The 27,104-nt window shown below is 39.2% G+C and overlaps 1 protein-coding gene across 1 annotated transcript; it reads left to right on the forward strand.

Annotated features, from left to right (window-relative positions):
• Positions 1–13,024: 13,024 nt before the first annotated feature.
• On the forward strand, positions 13,025–14,055 carry LOC113290531 (chaperone protein dnaJ 11, chloroplastic-like). Its single transcript, XM_026540127.1, has one exon. The coding sequence runs from the start codon at positions 13,119–13,121 to the stop codon at positions 13,635–13,637; it is 519 nt and encodes a 172-aa protein (XP_026395912.1). The 5' UTR covers positions 13,025–13,118; the 3' UTR covers positions 13,638–14,055.
• The last annotated feature ends 13,049 nt before the right edge of the window (positions 14,056–27,104 follow it).

Consider the following 27,104-nt stretch of genomic DNA (forward strand, 5'->3'; position numbering starts at 1 on the left):
AAGATAAAGAAGTCACAAACATCTTCGTCTCAATGTTTGTGATTCCTCGACAAATCGCTTGTGTAGTCAAGAAGGATTGTTGAGAGGTGATTGATTAATCTAGGTTGTTCTTCGGGAATATAAGATCAGATTATCAATTGGTTCTTGTTCACCTTGATTTTATATCTTAAGACGGAACAAAAACCTAGGGTTTTTTCTGTGGGAGACATATTTATCCTTTGATAGACTTTTCTGTGTGAGACAGATTTGTTTATTATCAAGTCTGCGATTTTGGATTGCAGCAACTCTTAGTTGTGGGTGAGATCAGCTAAGGGAATCAAGTGCGCAGTATCCTGCTGGGATCAGAGGCCTAGGAGTACAACTGTACCTTAGATCGGTAGGAGACTGATTGGGGTTCAACTATAGTCCAGTCCAAAGTTAGCTTGTATTAGGATAATGTCTGTAGCGGATTAATACAGTGTGTATTCAATATGGACTAGGTCCCGGGATTTTTCTGCATTTGGGTTTTCCTCGTTAACAAAACTTCTGGTGTCTGTGTTATTTCTTTTCCGCATTATATTTCATATAATTGAAATAATACAGGTTGTGCGTTAAGATCATCAATTAGAAATCCAACCTTTGGTTGTTGATTGATATTGATTGATCCTTGGATATTGGTCTTTGGTACCGTCCAAGTTATTCCTTGTATTTGATAAAGACTCGCTATTGTTTTTAGCTTGAGTAAAAATCAAATCAAGAGAGAGATATTAACTGCTTGAGATACTTTAATCTAGATTGAGTCTGACTGTCTAGTTGATTCTCTAGCAAAGTATTTCAGAGTTAGTCCCTACAGATTGCTAAGCGAAATATTGGGTGGTTTTGATAGACCCCCGTTTTTTCAGTTTCAATTGTATCAGAGTTCGTAGACTTTCCATCTGGCAGACATGCTGAACAATTCTTAATTTCCTTCGCTTCTATCATGTCATCTAAATTACGTGTGACATGATTCGTATCCACAATCCAGGAATCTCGATTCTTTTTACCTTGCAAGTGAATTTTCAATTTATTCAAATTAAAAAACTCAAGCACTTGTTGAAGTTGAGTTGCTGTCACTCCAACTAATTCAGTTCCATCTGCAGGTATTATACTCAAGCTACTTGACTGTTGATTTGCTGGTACATGCAAGTTATTAGCACGAATAAGGTTGGTGCTGCCATTGCTTCTACCACTTGTGCCAGATATAAAACCACCACGACCACATCCCTCCCACCTCTGCCATATCTTCTGCCACCACGAGGTCTATCTCCCCACCATTCAGGATACCCAATCACTTGATAATAACCATCTTCAGAATGTCCCTCTCGGTTACAATGTTTGCAAAACTTTACACCAATATCATGATTACTTGTGTAGCCTCTTTGCTTGGGTTGTACCTTAAAGGCCATGACCTTGTCTTGTACATATTTAGATAGTGAAGTTTCTCCCATTCTCAAACGTTCAACATTCACCATTGTCTGAGATTTTTGTTAGAGGGAGAGCAAAAAGTGATTGGAGGAGAGGGAAAATTATAGTTGACTCGGTGAATAAACCGATTCATATATTAAATTTTAACTCGGATTAGAATACCCCCACATCTCATATGCTCACAACCTAAATGGCTTAACCCAATCTCAAATTTTGAAACCGTCCAGGAAAAGTTAAATTTTCTAAACTGAAGATAGTGATATTGAAATGATTGTTGGGATTCAAGACTAGGAAATGACTTTCAATTTCATATCATTCCATAAGATCTTGAATTAAAAAAATACAAAATTGGTCAATTAACCCAATAATAACAATTTTTGGGTAAAAAAGATATGTAAAATTTGATACTGTTTAAATGGACGAAAATGTAAAAATAGCCCGGATGTAAACAGTTTCATCCTGTCCGTTTTCAAATACTTTTTCTTATTTTTAATTTATATCAGGATGTATCCAGTTTCATCGTTCTTTTTTTTTTAAGTTTAAGTCAGGATAAATCCAGTTTCATTTTGCTATTTTTTTCGTGTCCATTTCACCCATACTAATTTTTACTCGTCCATGAGAACCATGTTTTAAAAATATTTGGACAAATGACCAATTTTATGGTTGACTGTTTGATTCGAAATAAATATCTGTAGTGTAAACTTAAAAATCATCAATGCGAAGATCCAAAAAAGTTCAAATTGATATCACTTATGACAGTCAATTCGAAATATTAAATGTAGTGTACGGCATACAGATTGATCATGGCTATTAATTAAGACATGGTTCTGGATCTTCTCGACAGACCACTATAAGCTGGGGTTTTTTTTATTATAATTTTTATTGACGGAAGAACACTATAAACTAGGGTTTTTAATTATATGTTTAAACGATACGTAAGATTATGTCCCTAGATCATTTTCAACAGAACACTACAAACAAGGGTTTTTGATTATTTGGGAATGGAAGAAATGAAACGATTGATCGAGATCGATATGAAGGGTTTTTTTTATACTAAGTGGAATTTAATTAATGAATAGAATGGAGTGCATAGTTTTCTCCTACCCATTTAGAAATATCAGGTGGAAAGTTTGAAACATAAAAAAAAGACAGAGCTTCAAGCCTAGCTTTTCTTGCTAGCTCATGAGCTACACTATTACTGATCCTATTAATTACTTTGCAAAACCAAAGTTTATTCCTTAAAAACTTGTCTCTGACTGCAGTAATTGGTTGTTGACTGAACCAGTGAACTTTAGAGTCTTCACAGGTAACAGATTCTACCACATTAGCACAGTCCATCTCAAAAATGACTTTATTGTAGCTACATCCCTCCATCCATTCTACTGCTAAGGCTAGAGCTTTGCATTCAAAGTGTTCAGCTCCTACCTCTTCATCCACCTCTTCCTCCAGATTGATTCCTTTTACTCCTGCTGCATTACCTGCATGATCACGCACTATTAGACCAATACTACATTTACCTTTTTCAAAAATATAAGAAGCATCAATGTTAAGTTTTAGAAATCCTTCTTCTGGTGGTACCCAATCCTTGATACCCGAATTCAGATTACTGGAGGTAGAAACAACATTATAATTAGCAGAACATTGTACTATAAGATGTTGAATTCTAGATATGGTACTGCTTCTATTAGGATGAATATCTTGAAAGATCAAATTACATCTGTCCTTCCATATATGCCAAACAGTACAAATAAGTTTAATAATATACTTTGCATGATCATTTTGAGATTGTGCAGCAGTAGTAAACCAAGAAACAATCTAATCCTGTAAAGGATTAAAACTCTGGGTAAGGTTAAGAATATCCACTTGTAAGGAGTTCCATATGTCTCTAGCATACTTACATTCAATCAGCAAATACTCAATGGTTTCATTGTTATTACTACAAAACTTACAGTGCGGTTCTATGTCATAAATGTAGCTAGCCAGATTGTTTCTTACATGAACAATGTTTTTTAAGCATTTCCAGACAAAAAGCTTAACCCTATGTGGTACTCTAAAATGCCAGAGATTCTTCCAAACTTACTTAGGAATGCTATCACCTGTGACTATATTATTCACAGTATTATTATTATTGAGAGTGTTATAAGCACTTCTCACAGTAAACTTGCCTTTCCTATCAGGTTTCCAGATTAGGTAATCATCTCCAGAAGCAGGGATATTCATGCTAAGAATGGCAGAAGATGTTTCTTGGTTGAAGAGAGTATAAATGAGCTCATGATTCCAATTCCTAGTACCAGGCACAAACAAATCACAAACCAGAGTGTAAGAAAGGAGGCTAGATAGTCCTACAATTGGGACAGGTGGACTATTGAAACCAATAATCCAATTATCAAGCCAAATATTAATTTTAGTGCCACTTTGAACAGTCCACATGGAGTATTGTTGCAAAACTTTAGTACCAGAATAAATTCCTCTCTAAAGCCAAGAAGAATCATCTTTTAGCTTATCAAGGTGGAGCAAGCTACCATTTCTTCGATATTTTGCTCCAAGGATTTGCATACAAAGAGAGTCAGTGTCATTACAAACTTTCCAGGACAATTTGTCTAACATGGCAGTGTTAAAGTGCTCCAGGTTTCTAAACCCTAAACCACCTAAGGCTTTGGGTATGCTAAGATTGTTCCATCCTAGAAAACAGAGACCCTTATTATCACTATGCCCCCACCAAAAAAGTTTTTTTGGATTGAATCCATTTGATCAAGCATTGTTTTGGGAATTCTAAAGCAACCCATCTGGTAGGTTGGAAAAGCATTGAGAACATGTTTAACCATAGTGGTTCTAGCAGAATGATTCATAGTTTTACCTTTTCAGGTCTTAAGTCCGGTACCAAAAGACTGTATAAGAGGTTTAAAAGCTTTAGTCTTGTTTCTGCCTATCAACAAAGTGACTCCTAAGTATTTATCAGTGTCCTTCATTTCTTCCATCTTAAGTTCTCTAGCAAGAATCTCTTTGTAACTAGGACTAATGTTGTGACTAAAGTAGACACTAGATTTATCCAAGTTAAGAACCTGACCAGAGACACTACCAAAATAGTCAAGCACATTCATGATACCAACAATATTGTGCATGTCTGCTTTTGTAAAAATAAGAATATCATCATCAAACATAAGGTGGGTAATACCTGGGGCATTCCTAGCTGCTTTAACTCCTGAAATTTGATGGTTAGTTTCAGCATTTAACAACAATCTAGATAGAAACTCCATGCAAATAATAAACATATATGGTGATAGGGGATCACCTTGTCTAACCATTAGTATGAGTACCATTCAAAAGGATAGAAATAAGAGTTGTTGAAATGCACTGATTTATATAACCACAAAATTTATCATTGAAACCAAAACTTTTTAGAACACCTTCTAATCTATCAAAGGCTTTAGAGAGGTCAATATTTAAAGCCATAGTACCACTATGCCCCTTTATGTTTCATGCTATGAATCATTTCATGAGCAACAATAATGTTGTCATGAATATCTCTTCCTGGGACAAAAGTTGCTTGGTAAGGAGCTATAAGATGCTTTAAAGAGGGCTTAATTCTATCAGCAAGAATCTTAAAGATTACTTTATAAATAGTATTACATAAACCTATTGGTCTAAAGTCCACAGGTTTGATAGCACTATCAGTCTTAGGAATCAAACTATGATAGGTTTTATTAAAAGAAGTTGGCATAAACCCTGTTTCAAAAAAAACTTTGCACATCATTAACAACATCTTGTCCTACTATATCCCAACTATATTTATAAAAACCTGGTTGAAACCTATCAGGACCAGGAGACCCCCAAGCATTCATATTTTTTATGGTTTGGAAAAACTCATCAGTGGTATGAGTTCTATTAAGTTGAGAGTTATCATGAGTTGTAATGACAGTTGGGATGACATCAAAAGTAATATCAGTAAAACTAGGATTAGAGGTTTTACTTACCTGTTCAAAATTGGAAACAAGCATGTTAGCAATCTCCACATTATCATCAATCCAAGAGCCATCATTATCACAAAGGCAATCAATTTTTTTTCTAAACATTCTCCTATTAGTCAAAGTGTGAAAATACTTAGTATTTTGGTTCATATTTGTGATGAAAGTATCACCAGATTTTTGCTTGTAGAACCCAGCCTTAATGTTAAACCATTCATCTATTTGCTTGGTAAGAAGAACAATGTTATCAAGCTGAGAGCCTGGACTATGACTATTTTGGGAAGCTTCAAGTTTTGTTTGTAATCTATCAATATTCTTATCAATATCTCCAAACTCAATCTTATTCCAGTGAGAGAGTTTTTTCCTAGTACTTTGTTGCTTAGCAATAAGTTGAAATCCTACAAAACCAGAAATATTAGTATTTCAGGCTATAGTTAACTGGTTTCTAAAAGCATGGTGTTTCATCCACATTGCAAAAAAATTAAAAGGTCTCCAAGATTTGCTACTTAAAGTTTCTGGAATAAGCAAGATAGGGCAATGATCAGAGCCATCCTGAACAAGATGATGAAGTTTAGCATGAGGGAAAGAAGTACTCCAGTAGTTATTGCATATAGCTATATAAATTCCGGACTTTCTACTACATGTTCCAAAGCTATTACTAGTCCAAGTATAGTGTTTTCCAGTGTATCCTATATCCATCAGACCACAAATATTCATTTTGTCTTGAGCATACCTATCTTCCATAAAAAAGTTTGTAGCTTCAGATAAATTATGCATATGAAAATTTAGGTCACCTATAACCACCCATGGTTGTCTTATATTTTCACTAATCCTTTGAAGTTAATCCCATTGCTCTTTCTTCTTATCAAAATAAGTTGAGCCATACATAAATGTTATAAGAACTTCAGGTTTACTATGATTAAGTTTAGTGACCACATGAATCATATCATTAGAAACATCTTGAATCTCACAATTTATACCATCCTTCCACATAAATAAGATACCTCCAGCTAGACCAACTCTATCTATATGGACATAATTGCAGTAATTCAGAGAATTTGCTAGGGAAATCATTCTTGCACTATCTATCTTAGTCTCTTGGAGAAATAAAAAAGTCATGTGATTGTTTCTTGACTATAACAAAAATCTGATCTCTAGTAATTTTTTTTGCTAAGCCTTGAACATTCCAAGCCAAAATTTTCATTTTTGGAAAGAGAAAGCAATAAAGATAAGAAAACTTATGTTGCAAAAGGATAGTTAAGGATTTAGTTACCACAGTTGCAGAAACCTCAGCCATTTCATGAGAGTACCCTCTTGCAGGTGGTTCTCCCTCTTCAGCCAAGTCATGCTCCATGCCATCAAAGTGTTCCAATCTATCAGTAGATCCAATATTAAGACCAAAATTGTTTTTATGAGTAACATGAGTCTCCTTGAAATCAATATTTTCTTCAACATCTTCACTTCTTGCCCTTTTTGTCTTCCTTTCTTCTTCCTGCTTTTCAGCTCGTTCTTGTTCTTCTATTTTCCTTTGGCTAGCTTCACAGACTCTTTCCAGCAACAGATCTAGGTCCTAAATAATTTCAACACCATAAGCCCTTGCAAGGTTGTGACAGTAAGTCACATATTCTTCATTAGTATACCTCTTGATTTTTAAATCCAGTGCAGTGTTTGCGCATTCGTCATCATCGTGATCTATAGTGTAACATTCCTTGCAGAGTAAATGTGGTTGTCTTTCCCAATGATATCTAATCCAGGTAACTCCACCAGATGTTGTGTTCCACCATCCACCTCTATGCATAGGTTTCTTTAGATCAATTTTGACTCTATCAGTAATCATCGACCCATAACCAGGTCGATAGTTCTCTGGTATAGTTCTAATTTTTTGACCCAAATCATTTAAAGCTTCATCAATTACCTGAATTGAATGATGTTCCAGAAGAATATTTTTGAATTGGACATTCCATTCTTGATGAGTAAAGGCTTGATCATTCACAACAATGGTTGGATCATATCTTTTGAGATTGAGATGATATTTCTTTACATTCCAAGGATCCTTTTTGACGATTGCTTCAACTACTTCATCTGATGTAAACTTGAAAAGAAAGATTTTTTTAGCCAAAGCACGCATATTAAGAATCTTATATTGTTTCCAGAGTTGAGTTACTTCTTTTCTGATTTCATCTGTCTCAAAATTCTCTTTGGTGTAAAGCTTTCCAATAAGGGTATTGCCTAAGTCTTCAGTAGATGCTGAGATAGATCTATTAGAACCAACAGATTTTCTTACTTGCCTAGTATTGATATCTCTGAGTTTAGTTGCTTGCATCTTCGAGGTGATAAGAGAAACTTGACTGTTTGAAGACGACGCCATGTGTCTGAGGTTCCAAAGTTGAGATTTTTCTTGGGAGAAGATGATAAGAATAAGTTTCACTTTGTTTGTATTATATTGATGAATATCGAATATATTATAACTAAAATTAGTTATATTGGTGTAACTATTTTGAGATATTTTGGGAAAGGATATCTTCTTTTGAGCTGGAAAAATAAAGTTGGCATTGAAGGAGATAGAGGTCAACTGATATGTATTCAAAGCTATATTGCATGTCCACCTATTGCGCTTAGTTATAGGGGGAACTTTGAATTTTGAAAATTCAAAAAAACAGTCTTGCAACATTGAATCAGACTATTTAACTCATAAAGTTTTATATCACCAAAACCTTTGTGATCAAAACCATAATCGAAACTAAAATACTGGATCATACTGATAGAAACCACCTTTTGATTGATGGCCTGCAAAACTGCTATCGGAGCTGAAATCAAAACTGTCGTTTTCTGCAACAATATAGTTGTCAGAGTGAGATACGACCATGCTAAAGTCCAAAAATGGATTCCTTTCATGTTTAAATGAATGAGGATCTGCAGATAAAGAAAACTTTAAAAATAAGTTAATAACAAAAGAGAGAAGATTAAGAAACTAGGTTTACAATTTGAAAAGTAAGAAAAACAGTTGGAAATCAAAAACAAAGTAGATTGTTAGATGAAACATAGTTATAAAAAGTAATAATCATAGCAAAGATCAAAAACTGAATGGAGAAGATTAACCAGAAGATCTTAATCAGATAGATCAAGATTTTTAGTTTGACATCATGAATTAAGTCACAAAAAAGAGATACTGATTCGCCGATCAATATGAAGGTTGATAGAGAGTGTAATGGTTATTGTAGTCCGGGTTGAATTTTAATACACGAATCGGCCTGTGTTAACGAGTCGGCTACGATTTTCGCTCTCCTCGAATCACTTTTTGCTCTCCCTCTAACAAAAGTCTTGTCTGATATCTACTATTAGTGGACGGTAATGGATCTCCTACCAATAATTGTTCACGAATCGACCCATACATACTATCTAAACCAATCAAAAAATAATGAAGGTAATCTTCTTATCCCAGAGTAATGACTTGTGTCGCAATATTACAAGTGAAATTGCCACATTTGCAGTGTGGTATTTTTATATATGTCACCAGTTCATCCCATATCTTGTTTAGTCTTCCATAATACACAGCTACGCTCTCATATTTTCCTTGCTTGCACTCACCTAGAGAGGATTTGAGTTGACAAATTTTGGTTCCACTAACAACACAAATTCTATTCTTCAAGTGTGTCCAGAGAAGACTTGCATCATCATAATTTCCCAACGTTTATCGGATGGAAGAATCTAATGTGTTATTAATCAAGGAAACAATTATTGAATGGACACCAATCCATTCCTCCAACTATTCAGGGTCTTCAGGTTCCTTTACAGTGTCGTCAACGAAGCCAAATTTACACTTGGATTTCAGTGATCTTCGAATGGCTCTAGCCCATTCATCATAATTAGCTCCTCTTAATATGATCGGGGTAATACTAATGCCAGGGCCATCACTAGATCCTAAATGATACACCGGATTTTTCTTCGATGGTTCATACTCTAGATCTTTTCCTTTCTTTCCTCCTTGTTTTGATGATTCTTCGTCGCCCATCGTCGCTTAAAGAGAACTTGAAGATATGGATTTTAGGGTTTGATCCAGGCTTTCGAGACCATGACAAATTCTCAATAAGTCTATCTATTTTCTCATTAATCAATCAAAGTATTTATACACTTATGAGACTTGATTCTCAAGATATCAAGACTTGTTTGTCAAACCATTCGATTCCTAATATAACACCAAATAAGCTAAAATTATCTCCTAAATATAGTCTCATATTATACCTCCTAATGTAATTTCTTTTAGGTGTGCCTCAGTTAGGAAAGCTTATATCATTTACGATTTTGGTAACTCAAATATTCCGTTGGTAGTGATAATTTAAGAATCAAAACTATATCCCTTATAATTTCAAGAGTGTGGCGGCTTGCGTACAACGTATTTGCTCTCAACTTATTTATATTAACTATCAATTATTTTAGTAACAATAGAAAAAAACATTTCCAAATTGAAAAATTAGAAATAATTTTGCACTCAATTTGTATTCGGAAAAAAATGTACCATCAGTTTTTCAGTTTGACCTATTTTTAGACTAAAATCAAAAAATGATAGTGTCTTTTTTCTAAAACCAGTGAGGGTATCTCCTTGAGGAGTTAATGAATATGGAGTCTCTAAAAAAATCAATGCCTCAGAGTTGTCTCTTAAACTCCTTAGCTAGTCGGTTGATAAGCTAATATATCACATGTGTTTTTATAAAATGGAAAATGGTACGACTTAAAATGACCGACATGAAGAACATTTCCGAGTCTTGCACCCCTCAGGCGGCTCAAAAAGTAATCACTTGACTGTATGACAACTTTACATGAAAATCTTCATGTTGTAGTTATCTTTGTTTGTATATTACACAATACGGTTGTACCATTATAATATAGATAGATGTGATGAAAGGTATAAATTTGATGATCCCATTTAGTATTTTGCATTCCGACGTGCAGCAAGAATATTGAAAATGTCGTTAAAAGGTCAGATACATGATCGTGATCATAATAGTACCACATACTGAATTTCATTACCTGAGTACTGTATCTGTATATTTACTACGGTAGTAGTGAAGTGACTGTTTCATTAGTTTCTTCCCAAAACACGCTTTCAACTTACATGTTTAGTTAAAAGAAATAAAAGCATCAAAGAAATGGATAGGAACCAATAAGTGGATAAGGCAAGCAAGAATATCAGAAGTAATGTCGATGTGGATATATATAAGATAGAATTAGTCGTAAGTGATAAGACCGGCGGATGGGATGAAGGAAGCTGCATGATCCTAGGTAAAATCCACAGTACAATCTCACCAGCGGTAAATACATGCAAGATGAGCTCAAAATCGTACTAGATGTTTTTTACCTTTCAAAATAACTGTTACAGTTGGTTATTGCGGCCAGTCCCCCCACAACTGTAGTTAGGTGTAAAGGCTATATTTGGAGTATTGGACTGCTTTGAATTAGTAGGGTACCCCGTGAGAAACCAGTTAGTATGACATGTTCTTCTTCTTCCAGCTCGGGGGTGGGGGAAGGAAGGTATTTGGATAAGGTCGGTATACTTGAATGAATGAATCTGTCCTAAAAAATTGATTGATGTACGATTGTACCCTACTCTTTTATTATTCACCACACGGTTTCAGACTGTTGGGAGTTTAGTTCGTCCTTAACTTATTTAATTCTTACTTTCCTACCTGTTTCTCAATTTGTTCCCTGAACAATTTGGGTGCACAAATGGCAATTTTAAGTATTACGAGAATACATTAATGGTGGTCTAATTGTAAATGATAGTAACACTTGATGACACCATTGAATGTTACAGATGCATAGACAGACAATGTTTACTTGTTCTGCTCTTCTTCTTCAAATTAGCTTTTGGCAACTCATATTCAAATGCATTTGTCATGGAACGGTTGAGCTTTTGGCTTACATGACATAGGTTGGCTAAAATACACATGGCTTGCCGACTTGGTGTAGACGTGTATAGTATATTCAGTTAAATAAAGGGCCAATTAAATAATGGTCATATTTTTTGTAATTCGGTCACAAAATGATCGTATTTTTGTAATTCATTTACAAAGTGGTCTTTTTCCATCCGATTTAACACTTTTGAATAAAACGGTGTTATCTTTTCCAAATATATCCTCACTCCAAATACCTTTCCTAGTTAACTAATTGGTTGAAGTGGTGGTGGTGGTGGTGGTGGCGTGGTGGTGGTGGTGGAAGCTTAAGAATACTTGCTAAACCCCGGAGGGGAAGCGGTGAACCCTTTGGGTGAATGCGGTGTAACGACCCTGAATGTGGTGTAACGAACCTGAATGTGGTTTTACGATCCTAAATGCGGAGTAACGATATGTAAGCGGCACCACCACCACCAATAAATAGCGCCACCGTCAAAAAAATTATTAATGAAGGCAAAAGTTAAAATTGTGTGTGGAAGAATAATATGAAGGACACATAGTTAATTTCATTAACATATTTAACTGTGAGTCACCACTTAACTCCCTTTTTAACGGAAATATGATCATTTTGTTAATAGTTTGTAACAGTAGGATGCTTTTGTGAATCGGGTCCTAATACTAGGAGTGTTTTGTACATTTTCCTTAAATAAACCTAAAATCCTAGTAAGTTGCGACGGTGGTACCAGTTTTTCCAGAATAGATATCTGAGATTTCATACCTGCATGTGCACGAATCAGAACGTCGTTGAGGTTTTGGTTTTAGACTAGCACCACCGCCACGTAGAGAATCACTTCATACACAAAACTTTTATAATGCTCAAAGATTTTGAGGTCTCTGTCATTACGCAAGCATCCTCCATTTCATATTTTGTTCTCGTGTACTATTCCCCTAATTTATGCCACATATCTGAAGGTGATTTGAGCCTAATTTCTTACATATTGCTTTAGGCAGAATTAGAAACCAAGTTCAAATCTACTTGGTGCTCTTTATTAAAATTAGACTAATACATACACCCAAGTGCCCAATCTAATGGAAGCTTCTATGAACAGAAACCTACTTTAAACGTGCACTTTGCCGTAACTACACTGAAGTATCAACAGGGATAAAGTATAGTCGAGTGGAATGGCAATACAGATTATATACTCCATTTTTTAGTGCAAAAGTTGCATGCAAACCGACAACATCCGTGCCCATGGATCATATGTTGATAGGTGATTTATCAGTTTGGATCTAATTTGTTAACAACAACATAATAAGTTACTATTTTGTTTATAAAGTTTCCATTCCGTCGTTATCACAAAACTTTTAGTTATGATTTAACAGTAAAAAAGATTTAATCGATTAATGCGTATTAGTTAAAATATCAACAGTAAAAACGCATTAGCACAGATTCTCTAGAATCAAAATTTGAATATTGAGAAAAAAAGGAAAAAAAAAATCAAGGAAACAACTGGATGTAAATCAGAGTCAGCAAAAGAGATAAGACAAATAAAAGGATAAGAATGTCAAATAAGATCCAGATTTTTTACAAATTTTTAACTCCAAAAGAAAATATTCATTTTCTCAATCCTGATTGGACTGTGAGTTTACCTCTTCTTAACCATGGTCATATTATCTTCCAAATTGCAAAACAGGAAAACTGGACCCTATAAAACCTCACCTTCCTTTCTCATTCATTTTTTTATAAACAATCAAACAACAAACAAAAAAAACCTTATTCATTCATATCTCTCAACCTCTCCTCACCACATAAACAAAAATGTTTGCTCAAACTTCCTCCCTTTCAAGTGTGATCCCCAATTCTTCTCCATTCTCGTTTTCTTCTGATCAATTTTCTGGACCTAAATCTCCTACTTCTCCATCAAGTGTTAGATTTCGTCAACCTACAATCACTGCAGCTGCTTGCAGTACTTATTCTTCTGCGGATACAGCACAATCACCGCCGCATCTGTTCATGTCTTCAGCTTCATCGTCTCTTTACGAAGTCCTTGGAATTCCGATGGGAGCTTCAGGGAATGAACTTAAATCTGCTTACCGGAAATTAGCAAGAGTTTGTCATCCAGATGTTGTCGCGATGGATAGAAAAGATAATTCTGCTGATACGTTTATGAAAATCCATGCTGCTTATTCTACTCTTTCTGATCCTGAAAAAAGAGCTGATTATGATCGAAAGTTGTTTAAATCTGCTTCATCGTTTTCTTTTTCTTCTAGACAATCGACTACGTCGTCTTCTGGTTATACCCGTAGCCGGAACTGGGAAACCGATCAGTGTTGGTAGAGTGCTGGATCAAGAATTTTAAGCATTAATTCCAGGAAATATTAACTCGAGAGAGAAAAAACAGAGGGAAACTCTTAGAATTAGTGTTACTAAGAAGAAAAAACGAAAGTCAATTTTGTACATTTTGAAGATTAGTCATCCAAGGAAGAAGATGTCAGTGTAAGGATCAGATCTTGTTCAGCATCAGTTGTTGATTTGTACTTTACAGGTGAAATCAACAGGGAAATGTCAGAAATGATGGATTAGATTTTCCTGATAGTTTTCTTTGATTACGATTGAGAAATTCTTCTTCTATCGTAGATTTAAAATATGATGTATTTGGTCTTTTAAGTTTTAGTTTGACTGATCGAATTGTATCACTGTAAATAGTAATGATAAGTACACAGTTTGAATAAAGACTTTTATTAGTGTTCCTTAATTTCTTGTTGTTCATGGCAGTGACGAATTTCTTTCATACTACAGTATAGTTTTTTATAACAGTTGCAAACTCTTGGTGGCAACTTCTGTTAAAATCCGTTTTGTGGCTAAATGAACAAGTGGTTTTCTGGCCGTTATGTAACTACAAATTGAATATCTTTAACGGTTACCTTAATTTCAAATAATTGGTAACAGTATTATTGTGGTGTTTCTAGCCTCCTTGGAGTAAAGTAAAACAAACAGTCTGCTTCTTATTCATTCATGTACAGTACTACAAATTATCTTAGGCCATCTGTACAAGGACTTGTTAGTGAGGAGTCTTTTTCGCCTACTTCCACTTTGCCTGCACAAATACCACTCCGGAGAGGATAAAGGTTAGTGCATCATCCATGGATGGCAACTGCTAATTTTCTGAGGCTTATAAGAAAAGAATCTAAGGTTGATTTGCCGTGGCTACATTTTCTTGGTGCATGCCAAAACATTGTAATCAGTCTATTCTAAACCTTTGAACTCTTAACAATATCTTGACACCGTTTCAGATCTAGTTTCCATTTATTGAATTGTCTTTCTTCGTTATTTTCCACCGTTTTTGGTACTATATCAAATGAAACTCTTGTGATTGATTATCAAGATAAAATAATCTCGCCTACCCTTTTTGCATAATTGTAGTACTATAATTTTTTAATTTATTAAACTATACAAACCAATGTAGTTAATATCGGATATCGGTTCATCTCGGTCGGGACCGATACACTGGTACGATTTTATATCGGGGATATTATCGTTGAAATATCGGTTCTAGATTTAGAGACTATAATTTTATATTAAACATTTCTCCACACATTTTCGGATAAGATATAATAGATAACATCAATTTTATCAAAAAAAACAAAAGAGTAACTTTAGTAGACTTGCTTCGAGAGCTACATGCACCTCTACTACCACCCGGAAGACTTTCTTCGACAAAATTACCCTTAAACTTTATAGAAAACGACCAATACCGTCTCATATCAGGAAATGTAGGAAAATTTCGTATCGACCGATACGACTGATATTTGACCGAAACGGCCGATATTACCGGACGAATATCGTATCCCCGATATCCTTCTTATCGTATCGTTTTGGGCCGATATCCGAAATATCCCCGATATATTGACTACATTGATACAAACCAAAAGATTCCTTGGTTGATTTTTATATACTACCAAGATCGTAAAATTCTCTTGGAAATAAAATAAGCAAAATAAAATCGGAATTAAAGTCTAATTAGACCGCTTCAGAGAGGGAAGACGGAACAAACTAGTGATCGACATCTATACATAGACTTCGCTGCAGGGACCTACATTGTTTCGTTCATGAATATCCCTTATCCACAGTGCTGTGAATCTTGTGATACGAGTTCTGAAGCCTCTTGCATTATTTGTGGTCCTATCCCTGACTTAGGGGGGCGCTGCTGCTGGATGCTGACGGTGTCTGTGGCTGTGTCCTAAGTTTAAAAATGTACTGTTAAACTTGACTCCTCCATTAAGATTTGTCTTGTAACATTCTTGCTTTGTTCTATATTTAAATCGTAGTAGCCCTCTAAAATGATTAATAATGTGATTACTTTCGAGGCTGCTGATAAAAATGTTTTCGTTACCCACACAACAAAGGCTGGTTTGGAGATGATAATCAGTTTTAATCGCGATTTTTTAGCTACCTTAAAGGTCAGGTCAGGACTTTGGATTTTTTTTAGCTACCCTAAAGGACAGCGTATAATGATATTTGTTGCATTCAAAGTCTAAACTCTAATGGTACGGGTTCTCAACAAATGTAAATTTTATCAAATATACTATTTCATTAGTTCTTCCAAAGATTTTTGGCAGCACCGACTGAGAAAAAAAATATCTTGATGGACGTACGTTTGACTATCCACCATGGCCAATAGTTTCTTGATGGACATCCGGAAATATTCTTCGTTCCTTATGTTCTAGAATCCGAAATCCTCTAAAGTTTCCGGTTGATTTGTAATATTTGATCCTATAAAGAAAAGTGTGTCGGAGAAAGAAAAGTTAAAAAGTGGCAGAAAAAGGTTACACAACCCTTCTAGATGTTTTTTTCTGTCCCTAAAGCATACTCTTCTAGAAGATGGGGAGGTTGGCACATGGGTTGAAGAAATTATATTCTTGCTTTCCTTGGATTCCAGGCAAACTCCAATTAGAAAATCTCCAAGTCTTGAGTCAATTAGCAAAAGCACATGGATCTCACGCTGCCTCACTCGCATTAAGAAGATTTTATTTTATTATTATTTTTCCATAATGGTAAGACAAATTTTCTTCTGCTTATTTAAATTTAGAGGCCATTAACAGGAGAAAAATTAGTTGATCCAGTCAAAGGAAAGTGAAATGTACCAAGCCAAAGCCCACTCGTTTTTCTTTGTAGTTTTCCTTTTCTGGTGATATTTTATTATCATGCACCAATTGGCATAGTTGTGCACTAAGAGCTGCACTCAGTTATAGATTTCCAAGCTATGGTGGATATGTCAAGCTCCAAAGTACAATTTTCTTTGAGCAACTTGCTTTCTCTATAATTATAATTATGATTGTAATCTTTGATCCTAAGGCAGTATGATGATGTGCTTAGTTAGATATTTTACCATGTCGATCAAGTGGGGAGCCAAAAGTTGTTAATGACATCTTTGGCGGATTTAGAAGAATATTTCTAGGGGTTGAGGAAGACTATATAAAAACTGTAGTTTGTTGCAAGCACAACCACTATCTATTAGTTACCGTCTATTTTTTACATTGCAAAATAAGCAAAAGTGTATGATGTGCATAAATTACAACTGTGAACACGCAAACCACGAAGGGGTCCAAATGTTCACAACCAATCATTATCTAATGAGATTGTGATGATGATATCCTGGTGTTGATTCATTGGCTCAAAAACCTTCGGGTTTATCATGGCCTCATCTAACAACTCCATGCGAGGCGTTTGCGCATGGGATATAAGTACAAGTAAGGAAAACAAAACGTATAAGTAAACATCCATGGAGCTAAACAAATGTAAAGTGCTGAAATGTAAATAAGACCAAGGTTTACGTGGTTCAGCACTAAAGCCTACGTCCACGGGGTTTGTTGTTTTACTATGTTCTTCACGGTTACACGAATAGTCGAATGACTTTTGGGTTTACATGTTTCTCTCTTCTAAATGATTTACTTACACTTGCAATCTCTCTCTCTATCCTTCCCTTCCTGACTTTTCCGATCTCCTTTCCTCTTGGTGGAGATGGGGTATTTATAAGGTTAGAATGTGGGACCCATCTCTGAAGACCGTTGGAACCTTATCTTCTTGTGTCCTTGCGTCCATCACGCGGAGGTCTGCGTTTGCCCCTTGATCCCGCAGAGGCATCCTCGCTCGTTCCACAGGTTGGTCGACACGTACACTGCTCAGAGTGTTTAATGCGGGTAGTTGAGGGGTCTGCTCGTGTCAGACAAGTGTCTTCTGCCCCTGTCAGTCCGTGTCAGCTAACTTTCTCTCCACCGTTGATCTTAGCTTCTCTTTTGGGGATGAGATAAAGTAACTCCTCGGGGTTTATTTGGTGTTTCGTGACGCATCATGTTTTGATGTTTTGGCCTGCATGCTTTCCACGTATCTTTTTATATACACGTGTCTGATAGTGAGATATACGTGTACACAATTTTCCCCTTTTCTTCGGGCTTGAATGACTAATGGGTGCCTTGAAGAAAAACTATCGTTGCATATTCTTCTCACTCCTAATAACTTCTCCTAGATACTTGGGCACGTCTTTTATTCGTGCATTAACTGCTTATGTAATGGGCACGTTTCCCATTCCTCCCTTAATTTCCTTCTCTTTCTTTCGGGTATTTTAAGGATAGAAAGAAAATTTAATTTCATTCTTCCTAAACGCTCTCTCAGTTTTCATTCTTTTTTCAGCCCTTAAATTCTCTGTCTGTCTTCATTGAACCTGTGACCTTAAATTATCTGTCAGTCTTCATTGAACCTGTGATCTTAAATTCTCTGTCAGTCTTCATTGAACCTGTGATCTTAAATTCTCTTCACCTTAGCATTAATCACGCCCGCTTCCCCTGTTTGTTTCTTCTACTGCTGTTTTTGCCGGTAAGTTTTTCTTTTCTTTATTTCCACTGTTTCACGCTGTGTTGATTTGTAAATTCTCTGCTACTGTTGTTCCTTGTTTGTGATGAAGAACTTCTTCTGATGCTTGCATACTAGTTTGCCCCTGTTCTTCATCTTAAATTAAGGAAGCCACTATTTCGAGGGTATGAATTTTATGAAATTTTGAGCATGTATACTAATTTTAGGGTTTCTGCGTTATCGTGTGTGTATTGTTATGGATGTGGTTTTTTGATGGTAATGTTTTTGATTGTGTTAACTTGTTCTTGATTTTATCTTTTCGCAGCCATGTCTGACCGTCCGCGGCTTACTTATCAGACTCCTGATTCTGGGCTATCGAGATCTCCCGCGTCGAGAGTCTCAAGATGATGTTCGTCGGAGTCGAGTTTCTTCTGGAGCGAAGCCTCGTCTCTAGGGAAGAGATTCCTCCGACAATTCCGTCTGGTTCCGAAGAGTCTTCGATCGCGCAGTGCTCGTCCTCGTGATGATACTAGGAGTACGCAGGCTCCGCCCGTGCTGTTGCTTTTGACATTCCTCCTCTACGTTCGTTAGTGCCCGAGCATCATCTACGGTCTTCTCCAACTTTTAAAGGGAAGAATACGAAGGGTGTAGCTCCTAGGGTTGAATCTTCAAAGAATCCCCCGTGAAGAGAAAAGCTTCGAAGCGTTCATTAGTTCATCCGGCCCCGCCGAGGAGGATGAGGCTGCCCCCTTGATACGCAGTGTCTCGGTTAGCAGGAAAAAAGTAACCTTCAAGCATATGATCTCGAAATATTCAAGGAAAAGCATGAGCTTCAAGCCTTCGGGGTTCGTTTCTATGCCCCTGAGGATGATATTACGTATGAGCTTATCTCAAGTATGAGTTCGATGAATTTCATTTGTTAACGACGGTTGGGTTCGAAGCTGGTCTTATGCTGCCGTTGTACAAATCAGGTGATTCCTTCTACTATGACGTGCTCGCTAGTCGTGAGGCTCTTCCACCAATACTCACAGCCGTTCCGTATCCCAACTATCGGGGAATTATCTCCGCGCCCTGAAGGAATGCTATCTGCGGAGTAAGGGGGAACGTCGATGACTTGTTACGTCCCAATCCCATGGAGAAGGAATGGTATACTCCTGAGAATTTCAATAACTCCTTCGGTGATTACGTCAATAGTAGGAATCGCAAGCCGTGGAGTGTCAGCCTTCGGAATCTCCCTGCTCCTCGGGCGAGATTCGTCTGTTAAATGAGGTCAGCGATGCCAAGCTGAAGTATGTTCCTGGCACGGAGGGTCTAGTCGTCGGAAACTCTTCCCCGCGCGAGAGGATCAAGCGCGATCATGACTACGAGTGGCACGCCACCGTTATCGAGATAGTTGGTCCGTGGGCTTACGGTTGGATTCCTGGTCCCCGCGGTTGGCGGCCTACCGAGATAGTAAGCCACGCGAGTCTCCTCCTGTTCGCTATGGAGATTTCTGTCCCTGGCGTCTGAACTTTGCGGGTATGAATTTTCCTTATGCCCTGACGTCGTAGAGGGAGACGAGGAGGAGGTTTGGTGCTATACTCCACCGAAGAATACCTCAGCTGCTCAGGTACGCGGATTCTAGCTGCGCTTCTTTTTAGAACTTCATCAGTCGGGAAAAATAATTCTTTTTGTGGTGTTGGTTTCAGGTGTTGAAGAAGAAAAAGATTAGGCCGAAGCAGTCTTCTACTATTGTGATGGGCGAGGTTGAGCCCAAGAAGAAGTTACTAGTCCAGTGAACGAAGAGTTTGCTGAGGATGAGATTACAGATGGGGAGGAACGTACTGGTACCTCCCCTATCAATGTCGAAGAAGAGGTCTTCGCTGGTCATGCTGGTGATGAAGGAAGGAACAAAGCCGTGGTGGCTGATGACGTTGTTATCGGGGATTTCCGTCCCTGCTGGTGATGTCGCGGATACCCTTCCCCTTCTCAAGAATTTTCTTTTGATCGGATGTATTCCACGGGGGAGTTCTTTGACGAAGCCCTCGATTTTCCCGAGGACTTCTCTTTACTTTCCCCCAATGATGATTGGGATGTTCTTGGTGGTGATGGTAATGGAGACGCTACTGTAGAAGATGTGGTGCGGAGGAGCTGCTGGCATGTAGGCGCGGAGGAGCATGCCAACATTGTGCTGAGGGGGTCGTGTCAGAGAAGGAAATCGGTCATTGATGCGCCTGCGATATCTTCCCCAGTCGCCGACGTCTGAGGGTGAGGACGCCATCATGGATTGGTTAAGGAAAAGAATCTTCTATTTGTCTCTCATCCCGCCCTGTTGTTGCTGGGGAAAAGGAATCAACCGCGTATACCCGTCGCATGATGGAGATGTCTTCTAAGGCGCGGGTGTCTGAAGCCTGGGGAAAAAGGTTGAGTGTTCCCGAAGCTACCCTGTGCCGGAGCCTCCTACTTCCGTTGCCGATATGATGGCCATCGCCGACGGGTATCAATATGGCTTTCCGCAGCAGTGTTGGAGGTAAATTTTCGTACATACTTTCGTGACGATCAACGCTTCGGTGAAATAATGTTTTGTCATCTTGATGTGTAGATGATGAGGAGTGAGCATTGTAACCACGTGCTGTATCAGTTCTTCAAAGCGAAATCTCTGAAGCTCGAGGCTAAGCTTCGTCACGAGAAAAGGAATTATCTGCGGCTGAGGTGGAAAAGAAGACTGAAGAAAAGCCTTAAGGAGAAAGAAAAGCTGGGTGAAGCAGAGGCGGTCTTCGTTCAGACTTGTTGCGTGCGCGCTGAGTTAGAGCAAACTCGTAGCCAAGTTTCCACTTTCACAGGTTTGGTTCTTTTCCCTCGCGTATGTCGTCATTCTTCTCTTAGTTGTTCTGTCTGAGTCTCCCCACCCTATCTCCAGTGGGTGGCGTCCCCGAGCTGATATGGCTTCGAAACGAAAGAGCTCGGCAAAAATCTCGTATTAGAGATTGGTTGAGAAAATTAAGATGAAGCAAGAAATGGGATGCTCGGGCTGAGGTATGGCGCGCGGCATGTTCAGATGGTCGACATGCAAAATCTGTACAACCATGATCGTGCTTTATTTAATGGCACACTGCTGTGGACCGTGATAATCTGCGGGAAGCCCGTGAGCGTACTTCCTTGTTGGAATCTAGGATTCAGCTGCTGGAAGAAGAATTACAGACGGCTCGATCCATTCCTCTTTCAGGGGTCCAGGATAATATGCTCTGTCTTGCCAGAGAAAGAGATGATGCTCGTGCGAAGTCTACGCTCTCAGCAATGCTCTTCCGCGTCCGTGCCGACGTAGCTCGTCATGCTGAGTCTGAGAGGAATCTTGAAGTGTGCATGTACAGACTAGCAAAGGGGTCTCAGAGATAAATAAAGAGGTCGACCACCTTCGTCATATGGACTCGATGAAGCAGGTAGAATTAGATGCCTGTCAATTTACTCTCACCAACCTTCAACTAGACTATAAGAAATTATCCGCGGAATATGATCATCTTGATGAAGCGCGAGATGCGGTTGTTAATGAGTATGAAGAGGCTTCGGCTTGTGTCGAAGGTATAATCCCATTTCATCGAGTGTGACCTTGTTTTTTTCTACGCTAACTCCGTGGTGTTGTCTTTTTCAGAGCTCGAGGGACGCCTTCGCGTCACAAATGAAAAACTTGAAAAGGCTCAATCTTCCTTAGCGCAGCAGGAAGAACAGACCAATCACTTCAAGAATTTAGCAGCAACCCGCGAGGAGGCCGTTGGTGCTGCTTCTAGAGAAGTGAATCGGCTATCTTCGTTATTATCCCAAGCCCAACAGCGGACAACAGTTATTAAGCACAAGGCTCGTTGTCAATTGGCTGAGGAGACGAACAAGATGCTGGAGAGGATAGAACTTGGCCTAAGAACGACATGGTCTCGTGAAGAACTATCCTCGTCGTCCCGTTCCTTCTGCCTTGCCCAGCTCCTCGGGCCCTCTTCTGGTGGGAGCGTCCCTTCAAGTCTTCGGAATAATCCTGCCGATGGGGCGCCATCTAGGTAGAGACCGCAGCATTGTGGGTCCGCGGCATCATTATCCTTACTTTTTGTAATCATGTAACAAGGATATTTTTTGCTGATATCCTGTAAAAGGAATATTTTTTGATGTGTATCCTTGATTTGGCCTTTCACTTCTTGTAATCATCCTTTATGAAATGAATCCTCTTCTTGATATACCTGCAATGTTGGTTTGTTTTTATTTTAAGCATTTGTGAAAAACAAAACAAAAGTTTTTAAGTGTTTGGGTGCGATACTGAAGGAAGGTACCTTCGTGATCGTCTTGAGACCTGTCACCCCGCTGGCGAATCCTGGGCCAGAGGATTCCCAGACGGTGGGGGCCGGGGCAACGTTCTAGGATATGGGATTAAAATATTTACACACCCATTCCGTCGACCCGTTGCCTTAAGATTGGTTGGGTATCTCTTTCTGCTGGGTGCCTTCCCCCTGGTCTACACTTATGGACACTGATGGGGGAGCCCTGAGAGATTGTAGATTAACTACTTTCCCCAATATTGTCGATAGATTTCCTGACTTGATAATTTGAAAGCTTGTTTGATTGATAAGTTGAGGCCTGCAATTCCTCTTCCAGAGATAGAAACATGTGGAGCGGTCAGGCTCCCTTCTTCTTCTGGTACACTCCAAGCAGATTCAAATCTGCGTTGCTCTATGGGAAGTATGGTTTGAGCCACTTAGCATTCCAAGGATGCCGGAGGACCTCGCCTTTTAGATTACGAAGGTAGTAGGAACCGTTACCCGCAAGTCGTGTATTATAAAAGGTCCTCCCCACGTAGGTGCTAACTTTCCCCATTTCTTTTCTTGCTGATACCGTGGGATTGTTCTCAACACATACTGCCCTCTACAAAATTCCGTAGCTTTACCTTTTTGTTGTACTCCCTTGCTAGTCTTCGTTGATAATTTTCCATCTTTTGCAATGCTACTTCCCTTCTTCCTTCCAAGTCGTCCAACCTTTCTAACATCATATCTGTTGTGAGGTTTTTCTCCCAAGCTTCGGTCTTCGTGGTTGGCATGAGGATTTCCGTAGGTATGACTGCTTCAGCTCCATAAGTTAGAAGAAACGGGGATTCCCCGGTGGCGGATCTTCGTGTTGTCCTGTATGCCCATAAACATTGTGCAGTTGTTCGCACCATCTTCCCTTATGCTCGTCTAATTGTTTTTTGAGTATAAGGGCGAGGGTCTTGTTGGTAGCTTCCGCTTGTCCGTTGCTTTGAGGGTATATGGGGGTGGACTTGTTCTTTCTTATTTTGAAAGTATCGAAGAGCATGTCTATATTTTTCCCTGTAATTGCTTGCCGTTATCAGATACAATTTCAGCAGGTATACCAAATCTGCAAATGATGTTCTGGAATATGAAAGTAAACACATCCGCGTCTCTGATCCTGGCCAAGGCCTTAGCCTCCACCCATTTACTGAAGTAGTCCGTGGCTACTATCAAAAATCGTCTTTCCCTGATCCTTCGATGAAAGGCCCGACGATGTCTACGCCCCATTTTGCAAATGGCCACGGGCTATCGACGGAGTTTAACATTGTTGCCGGCGCGTGGATCTTTTTGCGAAGCGCTGACATTCTTCACATCGTCGGGACATCCTCGCGGCATCTGTATCATTGTCGGCCAGTAATATCCTTGCGTTTTTGCTTTGTCAGCTAGTGATCTCATGCCGCTATGATTCCCCGCGTCACCATAATGGATATCATTTAGAATTCGATGCCCCTCTTTCCGGGACAAGCAACGTAGTAATGGTCCAAGGAAGGATTTCTTACAGGACCCCATCCCGAAGATCATATCTTCCCACTTTGGAGAGTATCTTCCTAGCTTGTTTCTGATCCGCAGGTAAGCTTCCTTTTTCGAGAAAGGCATGTATTGTCACTCTCCAGTCATCTTCGTTGCTGAAGTCTTCGTCTTGATTTGCTCTTGACAGGATATCCTCTTCGTCAAAGTCATTATGGATGTCTTCTCCTACCTGGTCTTCGATATTTTCTTCCACGTATCTTGATTGGTAGCGAAGGAGAATTGAGATGCAATCGAAGGCTCGTATACCCTTGCTATTTTAATAGCTTCGACATTTTTATCCCTCAGCATGGATGATATATATGCTAGGGCATCCGCGTGCCTGAGGTCCCTTCTGCATAAGTGCCGGAACTTAATGTTCGGGATTTGTGATGCCAATGTTTGGACCAAGGCCATGTAAGCTAGAGGGTGTCATCGTACACATTATACTCGAGCCCTATTTGCCGTATGACAAGCTGCGAATCACTTGTCAGCCTTACATCGGTTACCCCCATCTCTATTATTATACGGAGGGCGTACGACAGCTTCGTATTCAACAATGTTGTTGGTATGCTCTTTGAATTCCAATCTAAGTGCCTGTATAATCCTTTCTCCAGTTGGGGTGATAATGACAATGCCTATTCCTGCTCCTTCCTTATTTTTAGATCCGTCGACGAAGACTTCCCATTGTCTTTGACTCGCAGGTTCGAGGATATCCATTGGATCCTTGTTTTCTTCCTCGGCTTCTGGTATTCCCTTAATCTCTTCGTCGTTGTCAAGGGGGAGGTCTGCTAAGAAATCCAGAACTTGGGACTTCTGAGAATGTTGAATTTCATGAATGATGTTGAATTGGTCCAGATGGGTGTTCCATTTGGCTATTCGGCCCACTTTTCCCGTGCTTTTGAGGACTGCTTCCAATGGTGCTTTGCATGGTACCCTGACGAGGTGAGTTAGGAAGTAGGTTCTCAGTTTTTGGGTAGCCCATACCAGTGCGAGGATGAGTTTTCAATCTTAGTATAATTTCTTTCCGCAGTTGAGGGTCTTGCTGACGTAATAGATAGGTGTTCTATCTTTGTATTGGTTTTGACTAATACCGCGCTGACTGCGTCCTCTGTTGCTGCTATGTACAGTGCCAAAACCTCGTCAGGGTCTGGCTTCTGCAGGATCGGGATTGAGGCTAGATGTTCTTTGATTTTTTGGAATGCTTCCTCGCATTCAGCGGTCCATTCGAACCTGCTCCCTTTTTTGAGAATATTGAAGAAATGTTTGCATTTGTCCGAAGACCGTGCAATAAATCTGCCCAACGCTGCTATAGACCCATTGAGCTTCTGCACTTCCTTTAGATTCTTTGGGGACGGCATCTCTACTATGGCTTGAATCTTTGCTGGGTCTACCTCGATGCCCCTTTTTGTTACCAGATACCCGAGGAACTTCCCCGAGGTGACACCGAAAGTACATTTCTCCGGATTCACTTTCATGTGATGCTGTCTCATTGCTTCGAAGATATTCCTCAGGTCCTGGTGGTGATCTTTACGCAGCTTGCTTTTGACGAGCATGTCGTCACGTAGACTTCTAGGGTTCCTCCAATCCATGGCTTGAAGATAGCATCGACCATCCTTTGGTATGTTGCCCCTGCGTTTCGAAGTCCGAAAGGCATTCTGGTATAGCAATAAAGGCCATGTGGGGTAGAACGCTGTGTGTGGCTGATCTTCTTCTGCCAGGGCTACTTGGTTGTAGCCAGAATGTCCGTCCATGAATGACAGTTCTTCGTATCCTTCTACTGCTTCTACCAGCTGGTCTATGCTCGGTAGGGGATAGCTGTCCTTTGGACATGCCTTGTTGAGATTAGTAAAGTCGATGCATATTCTAACCCCTCCATTTTTCTTAGGAACAATGACCATGTTGGAGATCCAGGTAGGATACTTGACTTCCTTGATAAATCCTGCGTCTAGTAGCTTCCGAAGTTCTGTTTCTACTGCCTCATGATACTCTGGAGCCACTTTTCGTATTTTCTCTGCCTGAACGGGGGCGTGCCCGGTTTGATGCGTAGTTCATGTTGGATTACTTTTGGGTCAATCCCCGGCATATCTCCTAGCTTCCAGGCGAACACATCCGCATATTCCTTAAGTTTTGGTTAAGGAATGTTCCTTCGTCCATTATGGTCCCGATTTTGATCATCTTCGGGTTTTCTTCCGTTCCTATGTTGATTTCCTTTACGGGTTCTACTGGTGTGAACACAGGCTTCGGGTTTCCGAGGACTGGGACGTTCTTTAATTGCTATTTAGCGTGTTTCTGTTCTTCGCTGGTTGTTGAGGTACTTGTTTCTGTGCTTAGGACATTACCATCTTTCGTCAAGCCCTTTCCTGTAGTTTCCTTAAGGAACAGGTCAATGGCCTTCTCTTTCGCGGTTTCTTGATTTTTTGTTCTTCGGATTTTTCGCTGCTCTTCTTGCTCGTTGTTGATATGATCCTGAGTAGCCTGGCACTCTCGCGTACTGATCCGATCTCCCTTGATTTCCATTACTCCCTCAGGTGTTGTAAATCTGAGATATTGGTGGTATGTTGCCGCAACTCCTTTGAGCTTATGTATCCATTTTCGTCCAATAATAGCGTTGTAGGGGTAAGGGGTGTCCATCACACTAAATCGGGTTTCCAGTTTCATGGGACCTGCGTCAACCTGCAACACGATGTCTCCCAAGGGCTTCGTGGCTGCTCCATTGAATACGTAGATGGTGTGATAAGAGGTCATTAACTGTTCATCATGGAGCTTCATCCGTTTGAATGCATCGTAGAATAGGACGTTTACAGAGCTTCCCCCGTCTATGAGGATATTTTTGAGGTTACATCCAGCTACTGGTAGTGTTAGGACCAAGGGATCGTTATGGTCTTCCATATCTTCTTCGATATCCTCGGCATCGAAGATGATAGGAGATTCCATCCATTCTTCGTGTTCGTCCACCACTATCCCATCGACCTTATATAATTCGCAGCGGTCTTCGAATTGCTTCCGTAACCTCTTTCCAATCTGCGCTGTAAGTGAGGGTCCTGTGGCTTCAGAATACGAGATGGTGTTGATTGTTCGGTTTCCTTCCGGAAGTTGGACTGGTTTGGTTCGCTTGGATCTGTCCTTGGTAACATCCTTTTGT

The sequence above is a fragment of the Papaver somniferum genome, chromosome 1 (genome assembly GCF_003573695.1).
Source record: "Papaver somniferum cultivar HN1 chromosome 1, ASM357369v1, whole genome shotgun sequence".
In the NCBI taxonomy this organism is placed as follows: domain Eukaryota; kingdom Viridiplantae; phylum Streptophyta; class Magnoliopsida; order Ranunculales; family Papaveraceae; genus Papaver; species Papaver somniferum.

What these genes read in the sequence shown, in the direction of transcription:
- LOC113290531 (XM_026540127.1), top strand. Translation starts at nt 13,119, where the DNA reads ATGTTTGCTCAAACTTCCTCCCTTTCAAGTGTGATCCCCAATTCTTCT.